Source organism: Buteo buteo, chromosome 5, assembly GCF_964188355.1.
Source record: "Buteo buteo chromosome 5, bButBut1.hap1.1, whole genome shotgun sequence".
NCBI lineage: Eukaryota > Metazoa > Chordata > Aves > Accipitriformes > Accipitridae > Buteo > Buteo buteo.
The window spans coordinates 53,991,542-54,016,292 of NC_134175.1; the positions used below are offsets into that span (position 1 = coordinate 53,991,542).

At 42.6% G+C, this 24,751-nt stretch overlaps 1 protein-coding gene across 2 annotated transcripts in view; it reads right to left on the bottom strand.

The window, feature by feature from the left end:
- ACVR1 (activin A receptor type 1) overlaps positions 1 to 24,751 on the bottom strand; it is a 70,881-nt gene that overhangs the window by 33,673 nt on the left and 12,457 nt on the right. For both annotated transcript variants that reach the window (XM_075029120.1, XM_075029121.1), the window contains exon 2: positions 2,735 to 2,808. In XM_075029120.1, coding sequence (XP_074885221.1) covers positions 2,735 to 2,808 — 74 coding nt within the window. The remainder of the gene's footprint in view (positions 1 to 2,734; positions 2,809 to 24,751) is intronic.

The window sequence follows — 24,751 nt, forward strand, 5'->3', positions numbered from 1 at the left end:
TTTTTTTTTAAATCGCATTTAATCTCATTTTCTGAAGCTTAGTGGCAATGCAGAAATAGTCAGTCTGCCCCTGAATGCTACCCAAAAATATGCCCAGCCATTTTCCACTCATTTAAAAAAAAAACCAAACCAAACAAACAAAACAAACCCAAAAATACACCACCACACCAAACCTGGTCCAAATCCCAGTGAAGGAAATGGACTGATCTGTGATAAAACACACAAGGGGGGGTGGGGGAAATCAGAAAGCTTTGCAACTTTTTGTTGCTATTGTTGTTATTTTGTGCAAAGGGAAGACAAAATAACTGTTCTTCCCCAAAACATCAACTTTTTTAAAAAGTCAGAAAGAGCACATGGGAAAGCATGCTGGTCAGGGTCCACCAGACCTACCTCCATGGCCTGTTAAGCAGGCAGCAAAGGATCAACTTCCATTCCCTTGATGGATCTCCAAAGGCATGCTCTCCCTTGAAAAACACTCCAAACACAGGTCTGCACTTCTGGGCTTACCACCTTAGCCCTAGCATAGGCTGCTGGCTCATAAGCACTGAGCGGCACTTAGACGCTCAAGGAACAAAGTGGCAACTTCTCCCATTACTACTACATCTAATTGGTGAGGAAGCCAAAACCTAGATCCTAGATGAAGAGATATAGGTGAAAATTTGCTGAGGGGTCCACTAGGACTTTCTGCCTCCCCAAACACTCCTCTACAACCAGCTTAGAAGTAGGAAACTATTTCCAAAGGAAACAGAACAGCATTACTACTAGCAAACATGAAAAAGGGGAAGAGCAGTATTGTTTACACGAGTTAAGCAAGTAATTGCTCACGGAAAAAGAAAACTCACCGTAGGAAGTACAAGAGGAGGAGAAGGGAAGGAATAATGCAAGAAAAGCAAAGCAAGATTGTTACCTCTTTCTACAAAGTCTTTCACAGCTCTGTCACCATGGGAAAGAAATGTGGGCCCAAACACAGAGCTCTTTAAAAAGCATTATTGGATGAGCTCTCCCACAGCACAGCAGCTCCACGCTGTGAACAGGAAACTCTGTTCTTCATAGATGTCCAGCTGGCACAGGCGGGTGGACAGCAAGAACACAACATCTGCACATCTCTGCTCGCATGCTCCTGCCCCCCCCACAAACTATGTCCAAAGCCCATTCCCGTGGTGTATCTGGTCCAGCTCTGCCTTTGCTCCCAGATGAGGCACGATCCTGTACCTCCAGTCAGTATCACAGACAGCCAGGAAAAGAAAGAAAATGTCTTGGCACGGATTTACTAACTCTTCTCTTGCTGATCACTTATTGGCATCTTTTCAACAAAAAGATCACATTTAAGCCCTAGAACCTACTTTTCTTTTTGTAAGCTGAGTCAGGTCAAATAACTAAGATTTGAACACCTGCAGGACAGCTTTGGAAGGGTAGGGTGGGTTGCTGCTCTATAGGTTGCGCTACACAAGCAGTGCAAGTGTCTGATTCCATGCATTGTGCGAGAGAAATTAACCAGAACTTCAGACTTTAACATGCACCTTTCCCATGTGTTTCTCTTCTCCATCTACTGTTCTTCATGTTAAGGATGTGAGGTGGTTTAACTAAGATTTTTAAAATAAGCAGCTCTGAAAGCTGAAAAAACATTTGAGAAGCAGATAGCTGCACTTCAAGAGTGATAAGAAGGTACAGTGTGATAACTGCTACCAAACCTTATTTGAAGATAATATTGTATCAATAACACTAGCCATTTAATGTATTTCCACAAACATTCCTGCAGCGTTCCTCCCTTTTTAAATTTTGTCTCAATTTCCTATTCATCGACATGACTAAAGTCAACCACTAGACCTCTGTGCATTTTCAATCTTCACCTTACACCACCCGTTCTAACATTCCATTTAATATACTCTGCCTTTTATTATTTGCATCAACATTTGAAAATAAATGCATTTCAGCAGAGTGGTTCAGAAAGAGATTTCACAAGGGAAGTACAAAAGAGCATAAATATGCTATAACAAACACTAGATACACCTCAAGTCACTTAAAATTTAAAATTGAGATAACCAAGTTACTTGCAGAAAACCTTTATTCAACTTTTTTAAAGGCTGTCTGCAAAGTAGCAAGTATGCATCTTTCAGGAGGTCATCTCCCAAAACATCCAGAAGACTATGAAATGATCCATTCCTGCCTCTCCATGGTAGTGGAAATACCCTTCTTCCATTTTGCTGAGGCAAATCTTAAACGCACTGCCTGTCATAAAAAAACTTTACGTGCACACAACTGCGTAAACGATTTATGAAAAAGTCCCTTTCCATATCCAAAGACCCTACTGGAGCAATCATGGAAAAGTTATCAAACACCATACTAAATACTCCAAAGAGCCTTCCCAGAGAATAAACTTCGCTTATAAGAATGTAAGCCACACAACTGCACCTCAGCCCATGGGCTAAAAAGACCTACTCATTCCATAGCTCAGTAACTAGCCATTCAAATAAGGTTTCCCACTTGCCTTCCCAGGCCCTGGCATGATCTATGCCAATCGCACATGCTATAAATTTTATACATAAACGGGCAACAAATATCCTTTGAAGCAACTTGAAATGGAAAAGCAAACATCTCATTCCTCTGAGGAATTTGCCCATGCTGTCAGCTTGAAGTGAGCAGGGTGCTGTGGAGCGTTGCCAGGCGGCTCCAGCAGCTGAACCCGGCTCCTCCAGCAGCAGACAGCTACTGCGCCACCCCGCACATCACTCACCTTGCCAACTCGGGGAGGGAAACACCATCATGATCAGCACAGGAAGGATCATAACTCCATCTACCATTCTAGAGCTGCAGAAAGAGAAGAGACATGTGAGCTGTGTACACTGTCACTGTTGTCTTAAAATGTAACCACCCCACAATCAGTGTTTAGCAAAGTCTTTCACCATTTCCTTATACAAAACGCAGAACAACCAAGGTTTACTGGCCTCCTTTTTACTATGTCTTGTTTCCTAAGTAATTTCCTTCATTTATAAAATTCATAATTTACTGCAATTTCTTAAATCTGATTTCTTTGTCATAGAAACATCACATGCACTACAGTGCATGTATAGAAGCATGCTAGTAGGAACACATGAACCCTTTCAGTACCAAGCAGGCATGTAAAATAGAAGATACATTTTTCAACCAGGTATTAAAGAGTTAAATTATTGTGAACTGAAAAGAAGTTCTGTAAAACTGTGTATTATTTGGGCTTTGAGGAGAAACAGAAAATATCTCAGCCAGAAAACTCTGAACAACTTTCTTTAACCAGCAGAAACCATTGCCAGATGGCAAGAAAAAGAGCAAGATGTATTTAAGGAAGACACCACTCTCAGAAGAGTAATTTCCCAGTTCAAGCTGCTTTTCCAAGGGTTTTCCTTTCAATGGCCCAGCTTTGTTTCCCTACTGTTGAAGACAGGTAACTACATCTTGGGTGAAAGCTCAGGCTATTTCCTGCTTATCAGTAGAAGCACATGCTCCTTCTAAAACAGTAAATAAAGGAGTGAACTCTCTTGTGTATTTCAAATCTTTTCCAGGACACTTGGTCTTTACAAAAAAAAATAAAAGCTCCACTTCTTACTGTGAAATAAGAATTATTTAACAGGCTTCCAAAAAGAAACCTTCCTGCAGTTTCTTAAACTCTGCATTTAAATGATCACCATTACCAAGGAATAGAGATTAACTACAATCAATTGTCATTGGGATTTAGCCCAACAAGCAGGGCTGGATAACTTGGAAGGGCTCGTCTGTCCTGTGCTACCTGGTTCCTACAGAGACTCTCTGGCCTAATCACATGCCATAAAATCTCAGTCAAAAGCAGTGGCAAATAGTATGTGGAAAACAAAAAGTTACTCTCCTTGACCAAGGCACTGAGTCATTACCATTCTTCTTACATGTAAGTATTTGTCTTCATTTTTCAGATTTAATTCTAGTGAAGCAGATGAAACTCGAAAATAAAACTGATATTGCCTTTTTTTTTTCCCAGATATCTTCTGTTGCTGCCTTTTCAAAACGTTAGCAGGTTGCTTAAGTGCTTGGTGATGAAAGCCAAGCCATTTACTTCTATATTTATTTCCTGGCATGGATTTGTTTTGCAGAATATGAGAAACATTTCAGTAATTGCTTCATTATCAGTCAAAATGATCGAAGATTTCTGAACTCAAGTATTCAGAGTTTTTGTCCTTACAAAAAGGATCAGGCAGCGCTCACCACTTCACCTCCAGGAGTGAAACTCTCACTTTCAGACATCCATTCACCAAGTAACTTTGCGTTCCTCGTTCTTGATACACATCAATGCATTCTTAATACATGCCAATATTTAACCTTCAACAATTACGCTGGAAACGCGATGAAATGAAGTTATACATAGCATGAGCATTGAGCAATCCAACATAGGAAGTTTAAAGCAGAGGAAAGCTATCCCAGGGAACGATTCATTGCTTAAATGCTCCGGATCAGCTCAAAGAGTTCCATTGCTCCAAAGCAGGGGCAGCTGCAGGACACGAGAGCGATACTGTCCTCCTCAGCCAGCCAGCCACCATGCACGCTTCCTTTGGCTGAAGAGCTTACACCAGCGTTTTCCTCGGCATTACACCCGGATAACTCTCTGCAAGTCTAGACAGAGGTGGCTCCTGAGACATGCCCTCTTTCTTTCAACACATCAATGGTTCAAAGAGCAGAGGCAGAAAACTTTGATTTTAATGATGCCGGCCCACAGCCGCAGCAGAGCTGGGTGAGCCAGCCACCCTGGAGGCTGCTGGGCGGAGGGGGGAGCCCGGCAGGGACAGGCAGCCGGTCCGCCCAGAGCCCTTCAGACAGCGGGGACACCGACCGCAAGGAGAAAGGGCTTTACAAGAGATGAAAAATGAATTTAACAACACAGAGCAGGTTGAGACATTAAACAGTAGCGTGCTGCCGACACACAGAGCAGTTGCTGGGTTTTCTACAGATCTGTAATTCACTGTTCCATCCTCCCTGCCCAGTTAAAAAGCAACAAGGGTTGTTTTCTGCTGGTGCGGAGCCATCACACCGCCTCCAACACCACAGGTCAGGTCAGAGACCCACACACGCTACAGACTCCCTGCAAGTCCCCCAATCCTTGGCCTTGTCAGACCCTCCTCCTGTCAAACCTGGCCGAAGCAGGGAGAGCAGGAGAGGAACCTGCAATGAGTTCAGCTCAGTTCTGCCAAGAAAGGAGGTTGAACACAAGAAACATGGGCTGGCTAGAGCAGAAGAAGGAAGCAGACAGCAGTATGGAAACCAGGAAAACTCCACAAGTTGCACATATTCATTTGTTTTCTTTTCAAACAGTTTATTTCAATTCCCTAAAAAAAAAAAAAATAAAATTAGTATATATATGCATACAACCCCCTACCCTGTATTTCTCAGAGGGAGGAGGAGGAGGAAAATCCAAATTGCACCCCCCTGAAAAGGCAAACAACCTCGCACAGGAACCGTCCCACAGTGACTACTTCCATCTCGAGAAGAGGAGTTAACACACTCAAGCTCCTCATTCTCTGATTCCACATGCCCCCATATCCCCAGCCCATGTCTGCGCTTCAGGTCAAAGCCAGCACATGTTGAGACAGACAGCAGTTCATCAACAAGTATGAGGATTTTTACCAGTCCTCACCAAAGGGATCAAATAAGGAAAAAAAGCCATGAAACCACAGTAACAGTCATTCTTGATCCCTCATCCAAAACACCATTCAGAGTTCCTCTTCAACAAAGTCCAAGGATGACTTCACCGAGTAACGCACCTGAAATTACACCAAATTTTTCTGTTAAATGCATTTAAGCGCCTAACACAAAGAAGGCTGGCATCCTTCCCTGCTTCCCAGCTGCAGGAGAGGTGCGCACACCAAGTGAAGCCACCCGCGGTGACTCAGGGGGCGAGCGCCGGCAGGGACGGGCAGCAGCTGGGTCAGAGGCTGCTTGGGCCCGGATCCTGGTCCTGCAGGTCAGGGATGGTTTGCCCAGTGCCTACAGAAAGGCCTGCTGAATGACCTGCATTCAGCCCTGCATTAGCAAGCAACCATTTGTGCAAGCCTCTTTGGTATGGTTACATTTATGAATAGACTTTTCCTATTATTAAATGCAAACAATATCAGACTATCAACAGACTTTATGCGTTTCACAGCATGCATGATCCTCTCAAAGAAAAAAGCCAAATACTAAGAATTTAAACCCTGTTTCTATGGAACTTTGCTCCTGTAGACGTTCATTTTCTCAAAAGCCTCAAAGAATATTTTGTCTGCTTTCACTAAGCAGCGCTGTGCATACTTACAACAGCCTATAAAAAACCCACCCTGCGTGTACTTATTGTCAATTAAAATCCTGTGCTGTGTATGTGTAGACTCAGTACAGCTCTAGGGCTTTTGGCAAGCTACCTGCAGAGCCCTCAGCACAGCACAGCACGGCACAGCCCAGTTACACCACCTCAAACTGGGTCTGCTGGGGCTGGGAGACCATAGGAGGGAAGGAGTTGGGAGGGAGCCTCTGATCTTTGCAAAATACTGATTTTTCCTTCAAAAATGATTTGAGAGCAAGTGCATGCACTCCAAAAATTAAAAATGACAAATAAAACTCTTCACTGTATTAAAACCATGTCAAGTCCTTAATCCCTGCTCTAAGAGAAGAGAACATTTCAGGTGGGATCAGGCAAGGTCTGCTCTCAGCCCACTCCATTACCCAGCACCAGCCAACTGAAACCGCTGAAATCCTGCCAGAGCCTCGGAAGAGGTGTCACAAACCCTTGCTGGTTGCCATTTTGCTCAGGGTATGCTGTATCTGTTGCACGCCTGTTAAATCAACAGTTAAAAATAAGCCTGGCGAGCACGCCACTTGCAAGGCAGCTGTGGGACGTGTGGCCAGGAAGCCCCTCTCCAGGGGTCCCACCAGGCACCAGCCCCACTCAGAGCCACCGCAGGTGCTGGGGTGGGGATGGAGCCACGCCGTCCTGCAGCTCCAAAATGGTGCTCTGGTTTTTAGTCACCTGCATTCCCACAGTACTCTTTTAAGTGAAGGCACAAAAACCACACGCAACACTGCAGCCAGGCTTTTGCTCTAGTTCACTTTCAGGTTATCCCAGTTGCAAACTGCAGACACAGCAGGGGATGAGTTTAAAAGTCCTGTTTCCATTGCTTAAAAATTTTACTTTTTAAAGCAATTAATAATACACTTATGCAAGAACAAAAATCTGGTTCTAGTGACAGCAGCAAGTACATCTTCCACTTATTTTTTAAAAAAGAAAGAAAACGTAAGTTTTAATGTAAAGAACAAAACATTCTTTAATAAAACTCCATAGCAAGTTGCTATGGATCTAGAGATACACAAGATATCCTTTTACTACCTGGTGTTTGAATTCACAAGAACTTTTTCCAAAGGGGAGGATTGCAATTTAATCCAGATAAAAGAGGAACTAGAAAGCAACCAGCAAATAATGCACGAAATTTATTGTCTTTTCTAGACATGTCAATCTTTACTATTACTTGACTGCAATTCTTCAAGCTGTCCTACAGGAGAGCTATGACAGCTGCAGTAGCCACTAGAGGGCATTCAAACCTGAGAGCTGGGATTTAAGCACTCAGCGCCATGCTTCATACACACCCATGCTGGGCACTGCATGGCAGAGCTGGAGACACCATACAGTGCCTTTGAATTTCATTCATGCACACTGAAAAGAAGATCATTTGGTTTTAACGTTTTCCTACAAAAGCATATAATTAGAAAACCTGAGACTTGCTGTAGGTCACAATGGAAAAGTCTCTTTTAAAGTGGTAGCTAACAGATTTGTAAATGAATCTGTTGTGAAGTACAGACGACAAAGTGAACCTAGCTCCAGAGCAGGCCGCTACCTAGTCTGAAGCGAGCTTTGGATTCCAAAGAAGGAATCAATTAAACTTTTCAGAAGCCTAAATAAACAATACTAAGCATATCATATGGCAGATACAATACTTGGTTAGGACACACAACTTAACGTACAGATGCACAACTAATTGTTTTAGAGAAAATAATTGATAGAATTCTTACAGTTCGTATTCATAAAGTCTCAACACTTTATAGAATCTACCCTGAAAACCCCAATACCTTTCCTGCTTCAACAGCAAATAAATTGCTTTCTCTTTTCCTAATAAGAACACTACTTGTCTCCTGTCAAATCATTCCTCTATGGCCTGACAGCACCATGGGGGTGAGGGAAAGCTCGGATCCATAGCTGGGACTGTTGAGATCACTGCTGCAACAAGCCGCAGGGGAGAGAACGAGGAGTTAAGACAACATGAAACACCACACCAGCGCCAGCACAGGCTGTTGGGAAACTGCATTTAGTCTCCAATGCCACCACCCTCACAGAGAGCAAAGACTGCGCCAGACAAAGAGCAAGTCCAATTAGTGAAGAAATTTAAGATTACATTTCATCTCAATACGACACAGACATGGGAACACGAACCATTAGAGGAGTTCAGACTTTTCTGATGAGATCAGAAGCACCCACACTATCACTGACAGTCCTGGTGGCAATCCGCCAAGAGCCCAAGGGCTGTACATATTTTGCATGTACCTCACCAGATTTGTATCAAAAGAAAACATCCATAATACTGGATTGTAATTCTACCATCCACAATAGCCACACACAAGCTAAATTCATCAACAGCTGTGCCTTTAGAAGGAAAGATGTGCATTTAAAAGCAGTAATTCACAGCTTGCTTTTTTTTTTTTTAATTGAAACTCACACAAACTAACTAACAACCTCAGAACAGCACACACAAAAGCATTCCCAATGTCAGAGAATGGCAACCTTGGGTATTCCTTTCTCAAAGTCTAAACTTTGTTGCCAGAATTCAGCAAGATGGAAGCCAGCCACAAACTCCATTTGGCATCCACCTGCAATGCACACAGCACACATCAATACACTTCTGCTCAAGAAAATTTGCAAGAGATCACCACCTCGAAAGGCTGAATGTCTCAGATTCAAATGACTGCAAAAACAGAGACAGTGAAGTGTGCAAGATACTGGTTCTCCTGTACTACTCATATACAAAGCAAAATCACAACACTGCTGAACAAGAATAAAACCACCAGGAGGAAACCAACCTATACAACGTAAAATGTCATGAAAGTTATTCCTTATGAGGTTAATAACTCTGAATATTCTCATGAAGAACTGCTCCCTAGGTTTTTAAAAGAAAAGGAAGAGGTAACAAAGCACAAGTGTCACTTATGGAAATAAAATCCTGTTCAGTCTCCCTCCTGGCATATGCAAGTAAGAATCCATTTATTGCCTATGCTGTCACCCAAAGGCTCCAGCTGACACACCAACTGCAGAAATGGCATAGCATGGGACAACAAATAAGCAACATTCAAAATATCAGGGTCAGGGGACAGACACATGATGACACAGGGGAACACAACCACTTATCCAAGAGAAAAAGAAAAAAATCTTACCTAGGCAAAGAAGTGAACCAGAAGCAGCACCAGCCCCTTCCTGAGTGGGATGGGGAAGGCACGAGTCACACACATACAGCCTTTCCTTTAATGGAGGGGAAGGCAGGGCTCTCTTGTGCCCAGAGCAGGGGTAATCCCCAGAGAACAAGTAGAGCAGCTGAAGGCCCAGGATGCACAAGGGGCACAGAAGGGACCAAAAATAATGCTTCCCCATGCAGGTCAGCTGGTGAGCAGGCGGACTCATGACCTTGTATGTGGGCAGCAGAACTTCTCTGTGTGGTTGAAGGAGACAGAAGACAGAAGTGGCTTGTTGTTAGAAAGCCCAGGTGTAAAAATTTGGGTTGTGTGTAAGTATTGCATCAATACGGGCATCTTAGGCAACCCGACAGTGGATGGCTTACTCAAACAATGAGTTAAGCACAGACATTTTTAAAATGATCCGAAAACCCCAATACATATTGCAACTTCCTGCTGCCTTTAAAGCTACATGTGTTTCTTTCCATATCATTTATTGCCTCGCAGGGTAAAAAAATTCACTGGGAGGCAGCTATCAATAAGTAACAGTGCACCATGGAACAGCTTTCCTCTGCAGAGCCTGCACACAGCAACATCCCTTAAAATGCTCATTCATGAAGTTACTGCGTATGGTTCACTGATCATGTCATCACTGTGAGCGCCTTTAAAGTTAGGTATGCAATTCCACATGTGCAAAGAACCAAGTACACATAGTTTCATTTATATGGGCAAATTAACAGATATGAATTTGCAAGCAGTTTCAGGAGACAGTCAAGTGAATAGTTAAGCATGCAGTAACTTCATATTGCTATGTATGTGCCTGAGGCATCAAGTAGGTATCAGTTCAAGACACTGTTAGATATACATGAATTATTGTGGCTTCTCACATATTTCACATATAAACAAAGATGCTATTTTATTATACTACATACATTTTATTGCTACACAGGTATTATCACATAGCACACAGACAGTTCCTACCAGAGGGGAACACTGCATTCTGTAATTGCCATGAGAAAGGCTCCATTGCACAGCTGCAACAAAGTTTCTTGGACATTGTCCCTATTAGAAACAATTCAGAGTTGTAGACAACCTTGGGTACCACTCACTTTGCCAAGGCCATTCCAAGAACCCAAAGTGGAGTCAATTTCCATTAACATCTGTTGACTTAATTTGAGCTGGGGCCTTGGGCATAAGAGGCAAGCAAAATACCCTTTCAAATCCTGCTACAAGACACAGTACTTTTTCCCCTATAATTGTTCTCTCTCAGAATCCTGTATCTGCTGTCAGATCTCAGCACAGAACTTCCAATGAAGATATAAACTCCCTGTAATCTAAACAGAAAACCTGGATTTATCCACCAGCTGTGAATAAAACCCAAACACAAATATTTTCAACTGACAAGTTACCAGAAATTGCCTGTAAAAGCTGTTTCTGCATTCTTTAGGAAAAAGAAAATAACCACACAAACCCAAAATGCACACAGAAAACAGCTAGTTACTTTTAACTTGCTCAAAGTCTACCTCTTTGAGACTTGGCCTGCTTTCATCCAGATAGTAATACTTTATTTACTGAAGATTTTATCTGTGCAGTGTGTGACGAAGGAGTTCAGGGAGGATCACACTTTCACAGCTTGCAGGCATTTCAAAATTGCCTATCAAACACTGTTTATATCACATCCTGGGTACATCTGTCTTGACAGGTGAGGAAAACAAGAAGTATGGGCAGAAACACTGAGCTTATTTCATATCTGCACAGAAAGGGCACATAGTCTGACACAGGATCAGAGTCAAGTTTTATTAGGGTATGGTTTCACAACCAGTTTGGATCAATCCAAGACACAGCAGTGCCAAAACTGGCTGTCCAACCATGTCCTCAGCTCACTGCCATCACTCTAAGCAGGCTCGCACCCCTCCTCTTGGCTGCGGTGATCGCAAGGCCATGGGGTAAACCGGATTAGGCCACTGATCGGACCACACACTTTTTAGTCTTCACTGTGACTAAACGTGCGAGGCTCAGCCCAGTGATGCAGTGTTGCCAGTGCTAGCATGGGAGAGGTGGTGGGAAGACAGATATCTCAGCGACAGGAATCCCTTCAATGGCAGAAAAATCTTAGGTTGATTTAAAAAAACAACAACAACAAACAAAAAAAAACCAAACAAAAAAAACCCAAACAAACAGCAACAACTACAACAAAATCACAGTGAAAACACACCTTCTATCCCTACAAGAGAATTAGCAGGACAGACAGCGGGGTCTTAACAATCGCCCCCTCTAGCTCTCCAAATAAAATATACTTTTTAAAGCAAAATCCTAACAATCTGCCAAGCAAAGAAATATTCTCATCAGAGCATTCCTCTAAGGTTTTTTGTTTTTGTTTTTTGTTTTTGTTCCCATTTTTATTACTTTCACTTGCCTTTCATCAAGCAATTGCCAGCTCCCCCTCCTGATACAGGCTTGGTTCAGCAAAGAACCCTCCTGGCAGGCTGGTCCTTGCCACTTAAGAGAAACTGCTGGTATGTCCCCAGATAGTATTTTGCTCTTGAAAACCTAAACACCCCAGTCAACCTCGGGAAAGTTTCAGAAGGCGGCCTGCAAGACAGGATGACAGAAGATCTCTCTGCACTGCAATTTTACCAGATGGTCAAATACGTTATATCATCACATTGGACTGAAACCAGGTATCAAAACCGCTGCACCTATGTCAAGCCCTACAGAAGTTCAAGGTTGTGTCACAGTTTGTGTACACTACCGAGATACCGAATATCCCCACATGGCCCTGTCCTGCAGTTTGTTTTAACTCTTCCAGAGAGCTGCATTACAATCTCAACAAAAAACTCAGTTGAAGTTAGGGTCTAAATGAGATCAGTGACTATTAATCCAAGATCAGGATTTTGAAAGGCTTTTTATTAAATAGTTAAGTATTACATAGACTGCCTGTTAAAAATTTCTTGCAGAACACTTCAGCCAACACAAAACAAACATTTCTGAAAACAAATCTTTAGCTTCAGTCTCACCAACAATTTTTCCTCAAAAAAGTTTAATTTTTTTCTGGTTTTCCCCTCTTTATTTACACAAATTTTAAATACTCATTTCTTCGCCTTGGGTGGATTTTGTGGTTTGGTTTTTTGGTTTTTTTTTTTTCTTTTAGCAGAAAAGCTAGGGTCTGATTATATGATGTGAACAGCATTTAAAGCCCATCTCTCCATTCTGGAAAGCCCTACTGAAAGATAAAAAATGTAGTCTAGTTCCTACAAATTTATTAATCAAGCAGTGTCTCACTACAGTCTAGTTCTGTGTTTTCACACATGCAGGGACCTTAAGAGGTGCAAATGCTTTTTATTTTCAGCCTCTGATGTTATCAGGCTGGATTATTCGGAGCCAAACTCAGTAAATTGAAGGAACTGCTGGAAGCTCCCTCACTGCCGCAGGACTCTCTGGGTGACCCCTTATCTGTGTCGGTATTTCACCACCAGTGACCCTCATTTGCACATCAATAATCCCAGCGGGATTTTGCCTGCTGGGGTAAATGTGAACCTCTACAATTATTTTCACAGGGTCATTACCACAGAAATACTCTGCTTGCGTCCCTTAGCCCAAGCATCCTAACCAGAATGCAACCCGTGGTATTTTGATAAAAATTAGCCAAAAAAATTTTTTAATCCATTTCGTTGCATTGGCAGAATAATACAACTGCAGCATGACACAGCGAACGCACAGCCATTCATTAAAATAAAGCCACCAAACTTGTAAAACAGAGGAGGACAGGAGAGCGCAATGTGCAGAGGAGCAGCACGCCGCACCGCTGCAGCACAGGGTGCAGGAGCAGCCCCGCCACGCGTGTCCCTGCTCCACAGCGAGGAGCACAGAGGGCAGGAGGGACTCTGGAGAGCCGGCCTTCGCACCCCTGGCGCATTGCTCATGGATTACGCTGGGATTAGAGCGGCATTCTTCAGGAGTGAGGGGTTGCTATGAAGTAAGAAGTGTTAAGGGACACAAAAAAGTCAGGTATTCGTTTTGCGCACCACTTAAAGCTTAACCTCCCAAACGTCAGTGAGCCAAAGGAAGCCAAATACAAATTAATGAAATATTTTTAGAACAATCAGACTGAGAACAGAAGTTCCTACCACTCCATAGGCACGTGTCGCTGAACAGCCTTTCATCTCATCAGATTCTTTCATTAACTATTACTTTGGAGACCAAAAAGCTGAATGCAATTAGCAATCCAGAAAAGAAGGAAAAACCCTGCTGCACGAGAAAGTAGAATTCTTCAGCGACTATATTATACCACCACAGAATTTTAACAATATTTTTCCACAGTTTGGTCTTGCCTGTTTGGACAGGCCAGAGTCATACTATTCTGTTCTTAAATACAAAGTACAGACAAAACCAAGTTATATGGACCTGTTGGAGCGAGTCCAGAGGAGGGTCACAAAGATGATCAGAGGGCTGGAGCACCTTTCCTATGAAGACAGGCTGAGAGAGTTGGGGTTGTTCAGCCTGGAGAAGAGAAGACTCCAGGGAGACCCTATAGCAGCCTGCCAGTACCTAAAGGGGGCCTACAGGAAAGATGGAAAGAGACTTTTTACCATGGCCTGTAGTGACAGGACAAGGGGTAATGGCTTTGAACTGAAAGAGGGTAGGTTTAGATTGGGTGTAAGGAAGAAATTCTTGACTGTGAGGGTGGTGAGGCACTGGAACAGGTTGCCCAGAGAGGTTGTGGATACCCCCTCCCTGGAAGTGTTCAAGGTCAGGTTGGATGGTGCGTTGAGCAACCTGGTCTAGTGGAAGATGTCCGTGGCAGAGGGGCTTGAACTAAATGATCTTTAAGGTCCCTTCCAACCCAAACCATTCTATGATTCTATACTACAGGCACGGTGCTCCATGCTTCTTCCTTTCTTCTTCCACTGGCATTACGCAAATTGGACACTACCACACAGAAGCATACAGAATCTCATTAAATCTAGAAACATAACATCGGAAGGTCAGTCATCAGTACAAGATGAGTATAACTCAAAGCTGAGTTTAAAGAGCTAGTAAGGCAAAGAACAGTTGGGGGGTTTCTCCATCCCAGAACTCTCCAATTATATTTCTCACCCCTCCACCCCCGGCTATGTTAACCTCAAATTCACTTGTGCTGCTGTTCACACCACAGCTTTACCCTCTGTTCTCACCCTCCACCATGATCCTTTCCCCTTGCTCTGCTCCAAGTCCCTCAAAGCATCCTGCAAGCTGTCCTCCTTTCTCACCTGAGGCTTCATAAGGCTCTGCAACCTCCACCACAGGCCTCTGTTCCACTCACGTCTTACCTGTGGCAACCTCACCTGCCGATACTAATCCAGCTAATATTTCAAACCTGTATGCTAAAACAGCTTGAGATCTTTCCTTCCAAATTGCTCTGTCCTGACATTCCTTAGTTGCTGTTTTAGCTGTGTCTATCTTGACCTCACAGGCAAACATCTGTGTCTCTGCTGGTAATGGAACTACCCTTTCATAGTCACAACTGACATTCATCATTGCCATACGACATAACCCTCATCTAATAACCGGGCATCTTGTCACCTCTCCCTGCAACAAATTTACTCCAAATACATACAATTCTGACACTTCTTTCCAGAGCTGTTGTAAGTATTCCCTTTCCACCTATTTAGCTGTAAGCTTTCAAATTCACGCATCTCACATGGCCTTGCCAAACCTGACTGTACTTGCATATCTTCAGAAAACTGTTCTATATATTTACTGAGACTTTTGTTTTAATTGCTGCTACAGATGCCAAAAGCAATCAATCAAATTACTATTTAACAGCTAAATTACTGTGGCTGACCTTGCACATACTCCTAGCTGCAAACTGCAAATGCAAAGTAAAATGCAAGCTAAAATTCTCTTTACAGACAAGTCTAGCTTTGGATCTCTGAATGAAGGACCGCCTAAGAGTAACTCATCTATGATCATGAGGAAACAAAGCCATACTCTCTTGATTAAAGTGAGCTTATGACATACATCCACTGGCGATTTCCAAGGTTCAACATCTCCACATAGAGGATCCAGCCATGAATGTCAATATAACAGACTGAAGACAACAGTCAAAGATAACCTTCACCAACTGCTTCTGAGAAAGTAAGCACCCAAATATGCTTGGGTCAACAGACCTCCTCACTAGTGGGAAGTGATGGAGTAAGAGACCATTCTGAATAGGATACAAGAAAAAACAGCACTTGATCATACAGAGCAGGGGACCACACGACTTTTTTTCAATATCAGGTAGTATTTGGCATAAAGCCATTTTCCTCTGAGATGAGGATGCACAAGTTAAAGGAATGAATATACTTCCCACAAATAACCTTTTATGGAAACTGTTCCTACAAAAGGGGTAAAAAGCATTTTCAAAGGCACAAGGAATTAAATTTTGGATGCCCTGGAGAGTTATTGTCATCAACCTGTCAGCACAGATGATAATACTGATGAAAAGGTCCAACAGTCAGGATGAAAAGATTTCCATGTCCTTATTGCTGCCCAGTGGAAATGGAAAGCCAGATCAGTCAGTAAGGCCAGATCTACCCCCACAGGCATCTGTCCAGTTTTAGCCTGTCTCCTGGCCACAAGATAAACTCTTTTGAGTTTCATGCTGCAAAACCTTCCACTCAAAGAAAAACAACAACAAAAAGCAACCTTAGGTTCTCACCAGTGTGGATTTAATTCTGAGTTCTCTGAAGTTAGAAGGAACACTGTTGCAGAGATAAAGCAGTAGCTGCCATGTCTGCCTACGAGCATTCAGTTAGGCCAGGAATCATCTTAGCTTCAGCTGGACTAGACGCAAGGAAACCACAATAAAATGGACCAAGGCATCCAAAATTATTCTCAGAAAATAGGCCAGACCAGGCACGAAAACATCTGGGCTTGGCTTGAATCATGAACCACATGAGCAAGACACCCCACTGCTGCCTCCGGGCAGCCGAGCGAAGGAATGCAAAGCAGCACAAAGGTAGGCAGCAGGAGTCTCCTACACCCAGATTTTCATTCTGTATCTTCCTCCAGCAAACATGTGAAACAGCCCATTTATTCTGAAGCTCTTCCTACAGCCCAGTCCTGTAAGATTTCTAAGGATGGTGTTTCTGGGGCATCAGGCAATGCTTACACAACCATTGCTGGTCAGCCAACTGGCTCCAGGCACATACTCCCACCTCTGTGGCAAAAACAAGGCTAAAAGGGTTAAATCATTACAATCCTAGCCTATGTTAACATGCACATCCAACTGGCTAAGACTGTACACACTGCAAGTATCTTACTCTGTTACACCAACACACACCAGTTCCCTCCCACCCAAAACACAAAACCAAACCCTTGTTTCAACAAATCACATAAACTGTGATGTGGACAAGTTTATCCCAATCCCAAGCAGCAAACAGACAAGACTTCAGATACCAGAAGAGCTCTAACAGCTTGGCTCCTCTATAACTTAAATGAGTCAGTGTCAGCACTATTAACTTTTAGCTTTATAGTATTAAACAAGACAAGCAAACTGAGCATTCTTACAAGAATGGTTCACCGAGGTCAAAAAACCCTGAAGGGCAACAACTACGCCACACTGGAAGGGACAGCCAATGGGGGAAGCAGGCCACTGACCAGAAACTGCTTTTTCCTAGTCTCAACAATGGAAAAAGAAAAAAAAAATTGAGGAAATAAGCAGAACTGCAGCAATCATTTAAAAATAAACTGCTCATACATTTTAGAAATAAGCATGATGAGACAAACATGTCAGGAAGAGACACAGGACACAGCATACTTATGTATTTCATATAACATAACACGGAAAATGGATAGACTATTATACATATAACCTATAGACTAGTACAGGAAATTGCATTCCTGGCCACCATATATACTCCTAACAAGCATTTCAGCAGTTCTATTTGAGTGGATTTAGCCTGGTCCCTTGACTGGAAGTTGTCGCTACCACATGTGGCTCAAAGCTGTCCAGAGGAGGCTGAGACCTTTACACCTGCGTTTCAGGATGGAGCACATTTGGTACACCAGAGACAGAGCTTGCAGCTCAGTTTCCTCCAGAAGGAATCCAGCACATGCATGCCCAAACTGCTCTGCAACTCCCAATAAATGGAGCTCATCAGGGGCATGAGCTTCAAAAACCACCCTCGTGCTCCAAGACAAAGCTCTGATGTAGTTAAGAGCCATTAAAGCCATCTGACCCTGAAAGCACGTTTTACTGACATCCCTTCACCCCAGCTTTGCACCTCCACCCAACATCCACAGTCAGCTGCTGAAGGTAAGCAAGCAGGACTCTCAGTTGTGTCAGGGGCTGGGGCAGGGCAGAAGAAAGGGAGCTAAGAATTAACTTTTAACTGGAAAAAAAAAGGGGGGGGGGGGATTTGCACACTCGAACAAAACCCCACTGCTATCCAAGTAAGTTAATGTTTAGTTTTACTTTAATACTTCTCAGCCTCTGCAGCTGTCTCCTCTTGCAGTTGGCACTGATCATTGCCAATCTGGGACTTATTTCCAGTGAAGACAGCATTGTTTTATTGGCTACTTAGGCAGCGCATGCACCATTAATGGAGGTTTTATCTCTCCATTTTCCTGTCAGTACAGAACCAGCCAGTCTGACTCTGTTAACATTAAGAATGCTTATTTTTCCCCTACTCACTATCTCCAAGCCAAAACAACATCTGGAACTTCAGCTTGCCATACAAAGAAGAGAGACAGATTAAAACTGGAAAAAGCTACACATCAGCTTCCAGAGCTTTATACATTTCTGCTTTTATCCAAATTTCCCACATGTACCTTCCAAAACAGCTCTGCTGGGAGGAAAAAAAAAAAAAAACGAGTCCCTCATACAGACTCCCAAACAAAATGTAAAGCCCTTTCCACTTCAAAATAACCTTAAAAAGGATTAGCAGAAAAATAACAGGAACAAAACTGATACGAAAGTTTAGAGTAAGAATTTAGCATAGCTCTTTCAACAAAACAAAAATGACATACCAGTGACCTAGAAAAGGAAATTAAACAGAAATATTACTGGTGTGTGTTACTTGATAAAGTAATGGAAAAAAAACCTGGCGCCATTTCAGCATACATAAATGTCCCACTTTAACAGACAGCTGTCTCCAGTGTCATTTAAGTATGCTCTTTGCTTAGATCATGTTCAATGAATCATGAAAATCAATACAGAGAAAAAACATAAAACCATGCTGTAGACATGCACAGAAATCGAGCATGTACCAACTAGCACCAGCCTTTTCTGGAGAAAGACATGCCAAATAAACACAGACTAGTTTTTCCAACAACATTTATTTAACTCTTAGTAGTTAATTAACAGAAGTCATGACTACTGGTTGTTTTCTAACCAGCTATCACACTGAAAAGAATTACGAACTCAAGGCTTACCACCAAAGAAATACTCTCCCACTTGTTTGCCTGCCTTCTCCCCCCGACAGACGGCACACCTAGCCTTGACGAAGACCTGGCTTCCAGCCCAAGACACAGCTCCCCACCACAGGCGCACGTTCAGCATAACTGGGCACTCTGAGAAAGCGGAGCCAGGCGATCATGGCAGAGATGTTTTCCACCCGCCGCCCGAGCCCGGGGCTCCTGGAGCACGGTGCTGTCTGCCGCCACCGGCTGCAAAACCCACCCTCAGTCCTCGCAGCAGTGGGCGCGTTGAGCCAGCGCTGCCTCCCATCCCTCCCCACGGCCACTTCCGAAGGCCACGCTGCTGCGTGCTAAGCAATGAAGGCTGTCAGAGAAGGAATTTTCATTTCTGTAACGCACGGCCCCCCCTGGACAAATTATACAGTTTATAGTCCTGGGCCGCAGGAAGCTGCCTCACTGCTGAAGTGCTGCCAAATGCAGTATTTTTTTCAGCTGACAATCACATAAAATGAATTTGAATGACCAAAGCAGAATAAAGTGTATGTTTTCAGGGACAAACAAAACATATGTCATGGGTTTCTACATCTAGCAGCAGAGTTTTAACATAACACAGAGTGGGAACCAATTAAAATAGTTCCTGTTGAACAGAATCCATCGTGTTGCAAGTGGAAGGACAGAGTGCCAACCACTACATTGTACAACCATTTTAACAAAGTCTCATAGCAATGACAATCAGTTTCAAATAGACATCTCATGCCAACTTCGGGGAAGGAACAACAGCATACGCTCAAATGGTAATTTGCTACTGAATACATACAAAAAAACCTCTACGCAACACTTCAGAAATTACTACTGTTTTAGCAGATTTTTGCTTTGCACCCAGCTGTTGCCTATTCCCAAGGCATCTACTAACTTACTAGCTATTTCCTTTTTGAAAAGAAGGATTAACCAAAAGCAATAGTACTCAGAAGCACCGACATTGCAATAGCTTCCCCACACACCCAACTCTGCTAACAGCAGGACCGTGCCATCACCCAGTGCCCCCTGCCACTGCAGGTCTCCAACCCACATCGCAGGCAGCCTGGCACTCCAAATAAAGCTAAGCACCAGCGAGCAAACAAGCAGATCAGAGCTGAATAAATGAATTCTTTATCAATGCTTTTAATACATTATTTTTCTATGTCAGTTGGCTGAATAAACACAGAAATTACTAAAACATCTCCAAGACTCCCAGAGTTGACTGAATAATATGAGCTTACTTGACAACTTCAGCTAGTAAAAATAAAAGCCATCCCTACTGATTTGTGCAACAGTCATTTGCCTTTTGTTTGTGTAACATTCACCATGGACGTGGATAAGACTGCATTCATTTGTACTAGAGCTTTGGGCTTGAACCATCTTGCTGTTGTCTGATGGAAGGGACTTTCTTCTTGTCCTGCTCACAGATTTCAGAAAAGATCATCTCATATTCCTCATGCATACCAAGAGCAGAGGTAATCAAGACCAGGGCTTAGCAGAGTTTGAAACTAACAAACCAGTGAACCGCAACTGCATGAAGTTGTTTCTTGGTCAGGTTTGTTTAAATAGCTTTTCATGAAAAACAATCAAATAAAATCTTCTCTCTGCCTAGAATTTTCCTGAATTGGAAAGCAATGCAGCATTTTCTTAATGCCTAGTTCACAACTATGCATTAAACTGAAATTTAGCTACCTACAAAACTTAGATGGCATAAATCATTTAATTAAGAAAAGCACTTTGATTTCTCCTCTTTTTCTTTTCCCTGCTAACACTGTGATCATTTTCACCCACTGCAAGTCCTTCAAAGTGATCATTCTCACTCCGTTTTCTGGATCTTCCCCTATCCTTCACCTTTGCATCTGCCTTGCAGTCCATGCACTTTTGGCCATCTTCTCTTCCAGCTATCTTCTGCACTAGAAGAACTTCACATACACTACACAGCAGATTATTTTCAAACATTGTCACCTCTTACAAAAGGATTAGATTGAACTTGTGCTAATGTCAAAGAAAGAAGTTAAGGGAGGCAATAACGAATGGTGCCTGAAGTATCTCCTCCTTCAGCCATGCAGCTGACAGGAACGTGGAGCCTGGAGTCGATCTCATTCAGGGCACCTCAGAAGCAGAAGGCTAAGAAGAGAAAGGCAACTGCCTGCCTCTTCCACCCTCACTTTTTTTAAGTAGCTTTTGTAACTGGATGTGGTGCATGATCTCAAACTACTTTTTCTAGCTGTGATCGATGTGATTTTTCCCTTTTATCCTATCAGGTTCTGAAGGGTGGAGCCAGGGTGCCAGTCAGCAGTGATCTTTAGCAATGACACTAAATGGTCAACAACACAGCATCTGGGTTTTCATGAAGACATGTGTTGCTGGACACAAGTTAACACTGGTCCAGAGATATAAAAACACTGCTGCAAGAAACATAACTACTAACAACAGATCTTTAAATAACAGCCCTTGTAAGAGATTACTTCTTACCTGCAGCTGTTTAGGGGGCCATGTATTTCTGGACCTGCAACTGTACATCACCTTCCAGTCCTCCTCAAGCAGCAATTAAACTATACATCCCACTGCTGCACTCATCAGCCTGTTTTCTTCCTTTAAACTCCCACATCTGTTATACCTCTGTATGACCAGATGTAGACAATATCATATGAGCTCCACATGCAAGCTAGAGAGCATGAGGCAGTTCTTGTCTACAAACAGCTGGGAACATGAATTCTGAGCAAAGGCACTGCTCAATAATCTGTATTTGACCATATGAATGCAGCCTTAGCTCACCTGTCACCAGCTGGGGAGGAAAGGGTAAGAGATGTTTGAACAGCTCTCTCATCGCCCATGCAAAAGCCTGCACTGCCATCGCACCATGACACAGGCACCAGCAGCAACGCCAGCTCAATCCAGGCAGACTGAGCCATGGTACAAAGCCCAAAAACACTGAGGTTCCCACAAGCAGGACTGCAAAGAAATCAAACAGCTTCAAAATAATTTTGTGGTAAACTTCCTAGGGGCAGAGTTGCCAAACTAGCAGTTCTGGGGAGGGTTGTACAAGCTAGGGATCTTTGCAGGTCTGCACTGCTCCCCAGGAGAAAACAATCCCTGGCCACGTGAAAATCCAGGCAGTCTGCACAAGCTGCTTCAGGCAAGTAACACTGCACAGAACTATTTTAGCACTACATAGAGTATTTCCATCCTTCCTAGACTGCTCCATTTCTCTGCACCACAGCTCTAGGGGCTGTGTTATGCCACGCTGGCATTAGAGAAGTTTTCTTATAGAAGTGTAAGGGTTTCTTTGGACCTTCCACACTGCTTTAAGACTTCACTCCATCTTCATCCCCCTCCTCCTGTCTCCTCCCTCAAACTCAGAATCTTATTCTTAGAAATGCATAAAATGACAGTGATGTTATTTCAAAGCACTTCGTGCCCCCAACCGTTCTCAGCTCACAGTGGGTAAATCCACAGAATGAATATCCAACACCCCTGAACACAGCCACACTCTCCCTTTTGCTGCAGCCACTTTACTTAACAGGGAATTCTTTACTCAGGATGGATGCACGGGATGGGAGTTTCTTCAGACTACTACCAGGAAAAAATTAGCTACAGAAATGCAAAATAAACCCTACTGAGTAATTGTGTGAGCATAATGATTCAAAGAAAAGCTAAGCAAAATTCAAGGTTAAAAAGAAAAAAAAAACACACCACACCACTTGGAATTTGACCTTGTTTTCTGACATTTTCAAAACAGCATTTTACATTTGCACAGGTGGAATATTCATTTCAGGTGTTGGTATGTATTTAAACACTTTCAAGTTCTCAAGGTGATTTAAATTACCTGGTTGAGTCACAATTTAAATAACCAATTTTACATCTGATTTTGCACTTATTTTTTGCTCTTTTCTAAAGAAAGGTTAATTATTGTCCAACACAAATGAACATATTGTTAAGACTAACTAAATACAGACTTTAAAGACCATTTCCCAGGGAAAGAGGCAGTCTTGCTAAGAATAACAGGGGATGGAAGGGAGGAAGATGACTTTTGGCTATTATTGACAGCATGCTGTGCTGACTTGCAGTAAAGGGATGGGACAGCCCCCAGAGTTACTGCTGCAGATCTTTTCTTACCCAACCAAGAATTCAGGCAAAACAGACGCAAAAAGCGCGTGGAGTAATAGACAGTAAGAGGGAGAAACAGAGCAAGCATGCTGTGAGGGAAGTATACAGCACAGGAAGGAGGGAGGCACAAACAGCAGTTCACACGAAAGGGCAGCGTAAGTCACAGCTGTTTAGGAAGGTCTGCTTTACACTGCATTTGGCATATTTCATTAACCAAGCCTTAACCAAAGCAGCTCCATGCCTCTACTTTAATACCCAGCAACCCAGGTTCCTAGGTTTTATAGTTCACGTTTTACCATAATAGAAAGAGATACATTTGATTATTCACTCTCTTACAGAGTATTTCAAAAGTTTACTTTCAGTTGGAAAACAGGCTTACAACAGCTTGACTGTGCTAATTATGCAAGAAAAATTATCAAAACATTTTGCTATTAAAGCCCATTTATTAGACAAAGGACACTGTACCTGCAATTACTGAACTAAACTAACCAAAACCAGCCAGCTGATCTTGTTGTCTGGGTGACCGGGGAGGGGGGGGAATATCTCCCTGTTTCTCAGTTGATAGATCAGATGGAAACATGCTTTTCTGCCTTCAGAAGTCCCAGCTGCCTTCCCAGCTCCGAATCCACCCGATCAGCGGAGCACCCACAGAGGTGCCAGCCGCCCGGCCAGGTGGCAGGACCAGCGCAGCCAGCCTGGACCGTACCCGGCGGTGGGTGCTCAGCTGCCTGCCCACTCTGATCCCCCTCGGCGGCAAGCACCCATCAGCCTGTGTACTATCTTGACATGAAAGATTTGAAGACCTTTTTAGGAATCCCCGAAATGTCTTAGACTGGTAGGGAGTGTGTAATCACCTTTAAATCATCTTCATTATGGAGCTGGGGTGAGCGTTTAATAAACCTTGTTTAGCATTTACTGTGTCCTTTTATGAAAAACAACAAGCAAACAAAGACACAAATTAAATTAAACCCAAAACAGTTCAAACATTTAGGTTAATTTTAACTTTTCTACTTTAAAAACAAAGGCAAAGGTGAAGTCTATTTCTTCAGGACCTCAGCCTCAATATCACTTCAGGGGCAGGTCGGCTCAGGGAAGAATATCGCATTATTCCCTCAAATTCTTCCACAGAGGTCTAAGTTTTAGCTTTCTAGTTTTTAACTCAATTCAGAGTAAAATTAAATGCTATTTTTTCCCCCCACATTTTACATGGAAAATCTTTACTATTTTATTTAAACATTTAAAATTACTTGCAACAGAGAAGACATGTTTTTGCAGGAGTTTAAGAAAAGTGGCCTTTCAAGATCAAGGAATCAACAGAATCCCCTTTTAACATTTAGATACTTAAATATTTCCTCACTGTCTCAAGAAACTGATCAAATACTACATCAGAAAACCCCGTGTACTTTTTCTTACTATCTGAGAAAACCCACTTTAATACTAAGCTATAAGTCATGGTTAGCCATTCAAGGCTCATTTCTTTCTTTTGGTGTTTTGCTTCTTGACACAGTAGCTACTGTAGCCTTCTTGACCAATAATTATTACCTAAAAAGAAGATAACATATGAAGCATACAATTTTCTTCAGTTGTTAGAACCTAAGGTGATTGTATATCAGCTGTAATACTAAGAACAATTCAGGTAAAAACTATAAGCTGCATCAAGTTGTCAACTAACAAATTTAATATGCATCTTTTTCATACAATTGTGATATGTAAATTGAGTGTGTTAAATCTGTGATTTTTGGTCGTGTCCAACATTAATTTGTTAATTAATATGCCATTA